This window comes from Gymnoscopelus braueri (genome assembly GCF_963280865.1).
Source record: "Gymnoscopelus braueri genome assembly, chromosome: 3".
Taxonomy (NCBI): Eukaryota; Metazoa; Chordata; class Actinopteri; order Myctophiformes; family Myctophidae; genus Gymnoscopelus; species Gymnoscopelus braueri.
Genome location: NC_137612.1, coordinates 58264472 through 58276656, shown reverse-complemented (window position 1 = coordinate 58276656; position 12185 = coordinate 58264472). Strand labels below are relative to the sequence as shown.

Here is a 12185-nt window from a genome sequence, read left to right as displayed (position 1 = left end):
ATTAGTGTTATATTCGTGTTATATGAATATTAATGCATGGGATTTGATTCTGAGCCAACTCACCTTCAGTCCTTTGGCTCTGTTGATGGCCCTGAGAGGCCTGAGAACCCTCAACACCCTGAAAATCTTCACCACCGAAATGGCACTGGACCTGTAAAAACAGGACACAACATTCATAATGGCACTGGACCTAAACAGGACACAACATTCATAATGGCACTGTACCTATAAAAACAGGACACAATATTTATAATGGCACTGGACCTATACAAACAGGACACAACAGTCATAATGGCACTGGACCTAAACAGGACACAACATTAACTGTTAATATTAATAATAATAATAATAATAATAATAATAATAATAATAATAATAATAATAATAATAATAATAATAATAATAATAATAATGAACTTAATTTGTATAGCACATTTCAAGAGCAAAGTCACAAATGCTTAGCAGAAGAAATCACACAACACAAGACATAAACCAATAAACATAATAACAAAAGACAAATTAAAACTGCCAGAGTTGGGGGTTAAAAGCATCTTTGTAAAGGTGTGTTTTCAAAAGCGATATAAAAGCGAGGCTTTTTTTTGGGGCAGGGCATTCCCGAGTGTTGGAGCTCAAATCGCAAATGCCCTTTAGTTTAGTAATTGACACTTTGAAATGACAAGCAGCGCTTTGCCCGATGATCTCAGGCCGCAGGTTGTCTGTTGTCACAATTGGAATAGAATAGAATAGAATAGAATAGAATAGAATAGTGTATATCCCCATGTGATACATTTATTTTTGCTTCATTGTGAATTAAAACCTAACTCTGCATCCCCTGTTCTGGAGCTGTACATTAAGAGAAAATAACGGAAAGTAGCTCACAACACGTTATACACTTAAAAAGGTGACCCTACAGGTAGAAAAATTAAACTGCTCAGTCTGGCATCACAAGTGGAGGAAGTGTTAAATAGCATTCAAAACCAGATATATCTGCAAATATCTGGAAGCCTCTCTACTGTAAAACGTTAAATTGTATATTGATGATATAAATATCCTTGTAATTGTTTATGAAGAGTTTAAGTGAGATTAACAGGGTGGACTACCTCCCTTTGACATCAAGAATGAATTGGGGACGGGGCAGATGTAACTGTTCAAACACCTATTTCCAACATTTATAAAGCATATTTAATGCCAAATTAAATATGTTTAAATTAAATATGCCCATTTTTAAGTTAAGTACGGTTTGTCTTTTTTTCACATTATTTGTATACCTCTGCTGTCAGGCAGAAACCAGCTAACTCCAAAATGTTCATTTTTCAGGAAATGAAAAAACAAAACAAAAAGTGGAGGTTTTGTTCATCATTGATAAGAACAGCTGAATGGACCTCCAAGCTCACAATGAGGTTGGAGGTCAAAAGGGGGTGGAGCCTGGAGTTAGCGAAACCAGCTAACTCCACCCCCCTTTGGTGTATACTTAGCTGGTTTAGCAGAAAGTTTGAGGATCCAATGGAGTTGGCTGGTTTTGTTAGAAGCGCTTTTTAATACTTTTCATTTGTTCAATATTGTTTTAACCAACACACAGGCGTAAAGGGTGTTCAATAGCACTGATTCATGATTTTTTTTTGTTGAAAAAAGCTGAAAATTTGAGTTGGTTTCTGCGAGACAGTGAGGATATCCAGCATTTAAAATGTTGTCCTGCCTTTACACTAAAGAACATTGTGGTAATGGTCTCTTGCAATGACAGTGACCTCTGGTGTTTGATTTGTGTGTGTAAAAGAATGCGCACTGCATGAACATTCACTGTGCGTGCGTGCGTGTGTGCTCCAGTACTTACTCCATGCCCATGGAGAGCAGAGACACACTGACCACCAACAGGTCCAGGATGTTGAAGGAGTTCCGGCAGAAAGAGCCCGTGTGCAGGATGGCTCCATAAGTGGTCATCTGCAACCAGAAAGAGGCAAAATACCACCATTAGGGTTCTGATCTGGAACCGGAGGAACCGGATCCAACATTGAGGAACCGGAATTGGTTCCATAACATTTTGAAACCGTTTCCGGAACCTGTTTTTATCACACTGTACTGCTGGTATGTGTATTTCACGTCTGCTATACAATTATCAGTTACGGGTCCATTTGGTTCCTTTTGTACTCTCTCAGAGTTACAGACCTGTAAGGGACCACTTGGAAACCTCCTAGGAATCGTTAAAGGGAACCATTAAAGGGGTTCAAGGCAACTTCAGAGATCAAAAAAAGAAAAAAACTGTTGTCAAACACATTCTCTGGATTAGTACCGTTGACTGACAACCCCTTCAGCCAATCAGCAGTTCATTCCCCTTCAGCCAATCAGTACATGTAGCTCATTTCCCCCGCCACCAGCAAATATAACGCAAGGGGACTTTTGAAGGGGCTATGCCGAAAATAGGTTGCTTTATTCGGATACATACGTGTCACTGCCCGCGCCTGCCGGTTCTCTGATTATTATTTTTTAAATAGGCTATGTCATGATTAATTGACCACATATATGAAGTTAAACAACTAAATTCTATCCAAACGATATCTTAAAAGTAAATTCCGTGCCTCAAGAAAGAAGTTTGAGAGCGTTTTAAAGTTTTAAAACCGAAACCAAAAACAGCGGACAGAGAAAATGGCCGCTCGTTCCATTTTTGTCGGCTGCACTCGGTTCCATACGGTTTAACTCGAACTTGCCACCTGATTGAGCGAGGACGCTGATAGGACATGGACACGGACGCGCACGGACGCGCGCACATGCACTTCATTTCATTTACATCCCGGGTACCCGGATGTCAAAACATAAATAGGTAAAATACGGATTTCAGAAAGAGGACTGTGTTTCAATGCAGGAAAACACCCCAGCATCATTATATAGTGGCTGATAGAGGGGAAAAAATTCAAAATATACATATATATAAATATTTTTAAAAGTTACCTAGAATCCTTTTAAGGAATGGGACCGTTATTGTAACTCAATCTCTGCCATTGATGTGGTTGACGTGTTTTTTTCCAAAGCCCACACCGCCGTTGACGGGTTTGACGTGTTTTGGTGTTTTTTTCAGTCTACAAGACCCCCCTACGTCTTTTAAAGCGATCGGCGTACACATTGCGGAGAAACTAGCATACCTGCCAGGGCAGGAATTTCACGGCGGCCACGACGGCCATGGCCAGTCGTTGCCCCTCTCATTGGCCGTGTGCCCCTCGAAAAATGACATGCCTTCACGGCTACAGTGGCCGTTGTGCCCCAGCTGAGCAAGCAGCTGATTACACAGTTTTTCCTCTGCACAATTTTCCTGTCAATACAGTTTTTTTTTTAGACACCAGTCCCTTTGGTTGAGCTGCGCCCCTACAACATGACCAGTGGTAGGTAGGTTTGATTTTGAGCCTCGTATGAACCGTCGGAATCCCGCAACACAGTGTAATACGACACAAAAGCATTACCGGGCTAAACAAGAGATCAATCTAACGCAGCCTGAGAGAGAGAGAGAGAGAGAGAGAGAGAGAGAGAGAGAGAGAGAGAGAGAGAGAGAGAGAGAGAGAGAGAGAGAGAGATTCCGTAATCCTACAGACCGATGTGCCCCGATGTTTTTTTCAACTGCAAAATATAGATGAATACATCTGATAAAATACAGCATCTTAATATAAAGCAAGCAATAGAATAACTGCAAACAAATTAAAAGTTTAGGCTATCGATATTATACAAAAGTAGAGTGACCTCACCGCTCTGATGGACAAGAAATAAATAATCCTTTTGCAAACTACATCCATGTTCTGTTCGTTTGTCAACAATGATCTAAATGGGAAGTTTATTTCAGCAGCTAGAATTTGACAGTTTTAGTCAGTTTTTGGTGCACAGCACAGTCCTCGTTTAAGTGAATTGCTTTCACCTGTTGTACTGCTGTGCAGAATGCGCAACAGGGCAGATCATAAAATTCATAGGCAGGCATAGTAGCCAATTAGAATGAAATATGCTAAAACTGACTCATATACTGACACAGAACCATATAATTGGCTATATATTATCGCTGTCGGGTGGAAAATAGCCAATCAGGGCCGTGCCAAGGGTAGTGCGAACGGTGCGGCCGCACAGGGCCCCGCGCTTGGGGGAGCCCCGCAAAAAAAAAAAAAAAAAAAAAGTTATAAAAAGAAATAACCGCAAATAACCACAAAAAACTCGGAAATATCCGCCCAAAACCGCCAAAATGGTGGGGGGGCGCACGGGGGCGCGCACGGGGGCGCGCACGGGGGCGCGCACGGGGGCGCGCACGGGGGCGCGCACGCGCGAGTTCGCACAGGGCCCCGCATTTCTCCCGCACGGCTCTGTAGCCAATCTACAAGCTGTAATTATTAATAATCAAGAGAGTGAAAAATCAACTAAAGTCATTATTAGTGCAAGTTCAATCACATTTCATTTGAATGAAAATAACTTGTGGGTAAAATACATAAAATCTCTAATCTGTGAAGTCCAAGGCTGAATGTGACATATTGAGACCTATATAACTAAATATTGGTCATTTGCCAACACATTATTTTGTGAAATAAATGGGTTATATTTCACAGATAGTTATACTATTCTTATCTTATATTAAATTAAAATCATCCTTAACCTTCAAGTTAAATTCATTATTATTCTGTGGACTTAAAAATCATTTTTGGACTAACATTATTTTTTTTTGATGGCCTTCCTGCCCTTTGGCCTTTGTGCCCTCCAAAAAATTACAACACAAAAGGCCAAGTGGCCTTATTGCCCCTAAAATGACGAAATTCCAGGCCTGGTACCTGCACTGTAAGATCTACGGTGGCCTGGAGTGAAGGCTGTAACTGTGTGTGTGCATCTTACTGGCTCTTGCTGATTGTTGTCAGTGATGTGTAACATCATAAATGGTGACTCGCAAATGATTGAATTGTAAACTCTGTATCAGATTTGAGTTAATCTGAGTCATATGTGATTTGTGCTGAAATCATATTTTTTTTATGTGCGGCAAACTATCCCAAACGAACAGAAAGCCTGTCATCTGTTTATACACTAGTAAACGTTTCACCTGTATTCATGTTGTCTGAATAACAGTAAAAAACTAGACGCGTCGCAATTCAGGGCAATTGCAGAGTGTGGTTGCACCGACGCCAGTCGCGGGTCGCTGCCGCCGGGACCCGAGGAATACACTGGGAGAAATACCGTCGGAGGCTGTGCCAATTACATTGTCACGTAACTCCTGAGATCACTTGCGTTTCATTTTGAGAGGATTGATCCCCCCAAAATAAGGTTTTTGCATCAAACGGTTACATTTTGAGCATTTGTGGCGCCCCCTATGGATCAAAGTGGAAATTCTTTTGGGGATTTGTTGAGTAAACCACACTTGACATGTGATTTAAATTTGGGATTGACTGGACGTTTTGTTCGTGATTTGTGGGCTTTTTTGTAAAACGGACCCCTCCCGCTAACTTTGGAAGCCATTTACGGACAAACGGTATGGACTATCAAATTCTTTTTCGGTCCAGATTATCGCATGGGTCCATAGATCATGTGTACCGATTTTTGTGAAATTTGACGAAAATATGTGGGAGGAGGAGCTAAAAGTGTGTTTTGAAGAAAATTCAAAATGGCGGAAAATCTATCCTGACGCAAATGGGCGTGGCCTATATGGGGAGTTGCGTCATGACCCAAGGAATCTAGGGAAAAATAAATTTTGATTTTACTACCTACGGTTCAAGAGTTATAGGCCAAAACGTAAAGGGGGCTGTTATAGCGCCACCATGTGGCCGATTAGTGTAATTATTTTTTCAATAATTTTGGACTAAATTATGAACCTCCCCTCCAAATCTGGTAACTCTAGCTCTTACGGTTTCTGAGAAAAATTTTGAATTTGAGTTTTGTCACTTTTTCATTGAAGTGGATGGGGAAATTTAATGCACTAATAAATCAATATCAATAAAACTATGCAACCAATCTCTTAGCAAAATACAAGCACACGATTCCCGATGAAGCCGGTCATTTTGACATATAGCACTAAATTGGGAAAAATAAACTGTGGGAGGAGAGACGATCTAAACTATTGTTTATCTCCATGAATAATAATAATAAAGCAGGAGGATTACTATAGTCTGGTTGCCCTGTTAGGGCAACCACACTAATTACACTTAAATGCGGCCCACAGGTTAATATGGGAATTGAAACACTTATAATCGGCTGATTGTTTAGAACCGGACTCAAGAGCCACTGTGAAGGCCTAGCTGGGTTGTAAGGCCAGCTAGTCGTCCTGAATATGCCATCTGTGATTAACTGGGTTGTAAGGCCAGCTAATCTCCTGCTACTCTGGAGAGAGTTAAGATGATCTTCGAGCGTCGCCGAGGACACTGGATTGTCTGATGAGCTATTCCTGATTGGGTCTATGTGGTTCACTCTGGAAGGGTTAAGACTGGGTCTAATGCCGATGATGAGATTAGTTCAACCCTGACATACGGCTTGTTTTATACCACTGAGGGTGGCTCCTGACATCACGGCGGTGATGTCAGGTGGTGTCAGGCATTCCCACATATGGAGCTGGCTATTTCTGTCATGCCCAAACCGGGGACTATGATGTCAGTCCTGGATGGTTCCGGTTATCTCCGTATATGGGGTTTCTAGAAGGAGTGTTCTGATGTCAGAGCTAGGTATGTTTTAGGAATCTCCTTTTCTAGCTATTCTATACTGTCAGACTTTGTCTCCATTTATGGGGATAGGCGAGTATGGGTGAGTATGCCCTGAATGTTCGTAACAGGAATACTGATATATTATTGATTTCAGCTGTTACAATTCCAAACATGCTAACATGACCCGCTTTAATTACTTAAGTCTATATTAGTATCTTAATAACTAGTATTAAAGTTCTATTGTCTTTTTAATGTCCAATGTATTTTTATTTAAGTTCATAAAGTTATCATAAGTATAACTAAATGCTTCCATATTTCCAATTCAAAAATAGCAAAAAAATAAAGCAGATCTACAAGCTCTAAACACATCACAGTGCGACGCGTTTTGAGCTTGTAGATCTGCAATTTTTGCTACTTTTGTGTGACATAGAATGGCGAGTTAAAATACGGAGATTTCTGCCCGACAGTATATGCAATGTGGCCCTCTGGAGTGAGAGTGGAAATATAGTGGCCCTCTCCATCATCAAAGTTGCCCACCCGTGGGTTAGTGCAAACACTCGGAAATCGCTGACAAGGGCAGCATAGAGTCTTTTTTTCATTTAATGAGTTAAGAGGGAATCGTTAAAATCAAAGCCCCAATAAATTCACTTTCGCTGCATGTTCTGCCTTGCTGTGCTGTTATATAGTATGTCATGCTGCCATGTTATCTGTTTTTGATAAATGCTGGATGCTGCTGTTTTAATGCTGCTCAGTTTTAATTCACTGCATTTTAGGATGTTATGCTTTTTCTTTTATGTATTGATAGATTATTGTACACTGCTGGTCCTGAGTGCGATCTTTGTTTCACCTTAAAGGATCGCAACCATATAACCACTATACTGTTAGTAGGGTCTGAACATAACTGTAGTCCCTGGTTTCCAAAGGTGACATACCCGTTACCTGGTTTCAGTGGTGTAAAAAGTACTAAAATGTTTTACTTATTACGTAAACGTATCAATACTGCAATGTAGAAAAAAGTTATGAAAAAAACACGGCCCCCTCGCGTATTAGGAGGGCAGGGTGAGTTACCAGAAGCAAGGACGGGTGTTTTTGATTAATCTAACATTCTAAAAATGGAGTTTGACTTTATAATGGGTTTGTATAGGGAGGGGGCGTGTCTGATAAAATGAATATCAAATATCTAAATACTGAATCAAGCAACTTAAAAACGGTCTGGGGGGCTCACAAAAGCCTGAGTAGATGATAAAATGACCCAAAGTTTTTTTTAAAGTGAAATAAGTACATAAGTACTACCCTTTAAGTACAGTACTTGAGTCAGTTACTTTACACCACTGCTAAAATGTCCCTGACATTTGTATGCAAATCACATGCATTCGACACCTTTACTGTATGTGTCATATTGACCGTGTGAGACATGTTTTCTGTATGTGGCCAGCGTATACAGTGATGTAAAAAAGGATGCTCTTACCTTGAGCACAATCTCTGCTGTGAAGACTGAAGTGAACACTATGTCAGCAGAGGCCAGGATCTACGCATATTCATTAAGACATAAACGGAATTACATGTAAGATGGAGTCAACTTATGAATCTTCTGAATGAATGAATGAATGAATGAATGAATGAATGAATGAATGAATGAATGAATAAATGAATAAATAAATGAATAAATAAATGAATAAATAAATGAATAAATATACATACATACATACATACATACATACATACATACATACATACATACATACATACATACATACATACATACATAAACAAATACATAATAAAAATCACACCCAGTGTGAAGTGGGCGGTGTGGTCATCACAGTGGTCATCATAGTGATGGAAGCTCACTTCCAAAAAAAAATTATTTTTGGAAGTGCATAATCCTATTTATAGGTTATTAATGTCATCATGTGTCTCGCTAGCCAATCACAGTGCTGAATAGAGTCAGCCAATAGAGTCAGCCAATCACAGTACAGGAAAGTGGGCCAATTGGGCCAATCACAGTGCAGGAAACTAATACTAATGAGGTGTCCCAACCCCACTTATAGGGGCGGCTACACCGCCCCAAAAAAATATAAATGCATGTACACTCTTTAACCTCTTAAGCCACTTAAGATTTATACACCGCCGAATGACGCTGTCGTACGGCAAATATAGTGGATCTACAAGCCCACAACGTGTCACAATGCAATGCGTTGTGAGCTTGTAGATTGGCTATTTTCACCTTAAGCATACAGGCCCGGGCTATTTTTGAAAACTTTCAGCTATAAAGACACGCCCCAAACACAGGGCCGCCGGCAGGACATGTGATCGGGCAGATGGTCGGTCACCTGGTTGCGGAAGGACATGGGGTCAATGGGGTCCTCAGCAGCCAGAGAGACGGAGGACAGGAGGATGAAGAGGAGGATGATGTTGGTGAAGGTGGTGGCGTTGATGATGCGGTGACACAGCTTGCGGAATCTGCATGAGGAGAGAGTTTTCTGTTCAAACTGATGGGAACTCAACTTTCGTATACATTTTGGCTTTCATTTGGTCATTGATTGAAAGAATAAGATCTAGGATATACAAGCGGCCCAAATTAGGTGTCTGGCGATACCTATTTGGAAGTGAAGAATTTCCATATGGACTGTAAATATGTATAGTTTTTTTGTGTAAAAATGAACAAATAATAATTTAGGATCATTATGTTGGCTGATAAATAACTACTTCCCCCAGACAATCAGGTTTATGAACAACCAGACCAGGAAAAATATTAAAAAGCTCAGAAAACGCAAATAATTTAAATATTGAATCTTGAATGAAAAATATCCTCAGAACAAACCGATGCTAGAAGCAGATACTTCAGACTTGTCTGTTTTTTACCAAACACGACCCTGCAAAGTTCATGTCCACCTCTGCCATCATCAGCACCATACAGGGATGTGTCTCTGCCAATGCTTTAAAGTAACTAAGTACATTTACTCAAGTACTGTACATAAGTACAATTTAAGGTACCATTTCGGTAACACTTTACTTAAAGGTTGCGTCTATAATGCATTATAATCACATTTATAACGCATTATAATGCACTTCTAAGGCATTATAACACTTGTTATAGATGTTTATAATTAACAATTATAATACGTTATAAACGTTGTTATAAGTTGTCATACATAATTATAAACATTTATAACGACTGTTATAATGCCTTATAAGTGCATTATAATGCGATATAAACTCAACCTTTTAAGTAAAGTATTAAAAAAAAATCTTTACTGGAGTATTTCCAATTTTCAATACTTTTACTTCTACCCCACTACATCTCAGAGGCAAATATTGCACTTTTACTCCACTACTATGATTTGAAAACTTTAGTTACTAGTTACTTTGCAGGTATAAATTATTATATTATAAAACATACATTAACCACTTTAGCCCTATCTTATACCTGGGCTATGTGAAAATAGCCGATCTACAAGCTCACAACGCGTCACATCGTGACACGTTGTGACCTTGTAGATCTGCTATTTTCAAACATTTCAGTACTTTTACTTTTGTTACGTTAAGTATATTTCGATGACCATACTCTTGCACTTTTACTCAAGTAACATTTTGAACACTTTGAGGCCTTTTACTTGTGGTATTGTTACTTTTACTTAAGAAAAATATCTGAGTACTCCACAACTGGTCTCTGCTATCATCAGCACCATACAGGGATGCTATCATCAGCACCATACAGCGATGCTATCATCAGCACCATACAGGGATGCCATGATCAGCACCATACAGGGAAGCTATCATCAGCACCAAACAGGGAGGCCATCATCAGCACCATACAGCGATGCTATGATCAGCACCATACAGGGATGCTATCATCAGCACCATACAGCGATGCTATCAACAGCACCATACAGGGATGCTATCATCAGCACCATACAGGGATGCTATCATCAGCACCATACAGGGATGCTATCATCAGCACCATACAGGGATGCTATGATCAGCACCACAGCCACACCAGCGCCCTGCTCACTTGTTCTGCGGGCCAAAGATGAAGAAGGAGGAGGCCTCTGGTATAGGCACCGCCTCCTCTTTCAGCTGCAGGTCTGCCATTGGACGAGGTCTGGGGCTGTCTGGGATCTCCGGGTCCTCCTCCTCATCGTCCCCTAAGCAGTGGTGGACAGTAAACAACGTACATTTTCTTGAGAGCTGCACTTAAGTGTTGATGTTTCCATTAGGCAATGTGTCTATGTGTTGCACCCGCTATTGTACAGTATGTGTTTTTACCCTGTTTATTGTTTTACTCTCAGTATTTTTTTGTATCGTCGCTGTCTGGCAGAAACCAGCTAATTACTTCATTTTTCAGTTTTTTTCTTTTTCATAAATAAGTGCTATTGAACACCCTTTACGTCTGTGTGTTGGTTAAAAAAATATTGAACCTATGAAAAGTAGTAAAAAGCTCTTCTGACAAAACCAGCTAACTGGATCCTCAAACTTTCTGCTAAACCAGCTAAGTCCACCAAAGGGGGGTGGAGTTAGCTGGTTTTGCTGACTCCAGGCTCCACCCCCTTTTGACCTCCAACCTCATTGTGAGCTTGGAGGTCCATTCAGCTGTTGTTATCAATTATGGACAAAACCTCCTAACTCCACTTTTTGTTTTGTTTTTTCATTTCCTGAAAAATGGAGTTAGCTGGTTTCTGCCCGACAGCAGAGATAATACTATCTCTGCTGTCGGGCAGATATATATTCTTTTACTGAGTGTACAGCACTTTGGTTCAATGCTGTAAAAAAATGATAATTCCTTTTAACAGGTCGTTCATGAAAGTCCTTGCGGTCTTGTTTCCAATGAGAACCTGTGAGCAATTAGGGGTTAAGAGTCTTGCTCAGGGACAAATTTCATTTCATCGACACATATGCTGGCCTGGCCTGGAATCGAACCTGGGGCAACCAGGGCCTCTGGCTCCCCAGGCGGGCTCACTAACCACTCAGCTATGGCCGCCCCCTGTTGTTTTAAATGTGCTCTATAAATAAAGTGGATTGGATTGGATTGTATTTTTCGAATACCTGTTCTTTTACTTCAGTAGGCCTATTTGTATTAAATGTAATGTTTTTACAAAAAATGTGATGACTTTAACTGTTTTTCATCTAGTTCAAAATGGTGGGAGATCTAAAGGTCAGAGGTCAAAGGTCAGACCACGAAAGTTGTTAGGCATGAGGAGAAGCATGTGTATTGAAGTTTCATGGCTGTAGGTCAAACAGGGCATGAGTTATACCTGATCAAAGTTTTGCATTATTTGGCCAATGGTTGTGGCTTTCATGTCACTGACACTTGACATAGCCCTCTACCATATAGCCGAGTTTCATAAAAAAGTGACTGCATGGTAGAGATAATACGGCGAATATGCGTAAAACGGCGGAAGAATAATAATAAAGTGTAGAGATGCAATAAGGGTCCAAAGGCCCTACGGCCTTGGCTTCTTAAATAAGTAAATATCTCTATATTCTGATAGTTATCCTTGCTAGAGTGTTTGTTCCCTGTCTCTCCAGCTCTTCAATACACATGTG

General features: G+C 40.3%; 1 protein-coding gene across 1 annotated transcript in view; it reads right to left on the bottom strand.

The window, feature by feature from the left end:
- The window catches only part of LOC308079409 (dihydropyridine-sensitive L-type skeletal muscle calcium channel subunit alpha-1-like), a gene marked incomplete at its 5' end in the record, with an annotated part of 85997 nt that overhangs the window by 27842 nt on the left and 45970 nt on the right, over nucleotides 1–12185 (bottom strand). The window contains 5 exons of the mRNA XM_080420877.1: nucleotides 64–151; nucleotides 1832–1938; nucleotides 8107–8166; nucleotides 8972–9101; nucleotides 10654–10786. Coding sequence (XP_080277003.1) covers nucleotides 64–151; nucleotides 1832–1938; nucleotides 8107–8166; nucleotides 8972–9101; nucleotides 10654–10786 — 518 coding nt within the window. The remainder of the gene's footprint in view (nucleotides 1–63; nucleotides 152–1831; nucleotides 1939–8106; nucleotides 8167–8971; nucleotides 9102–10653; nucleotides 10787–12185) is intronic.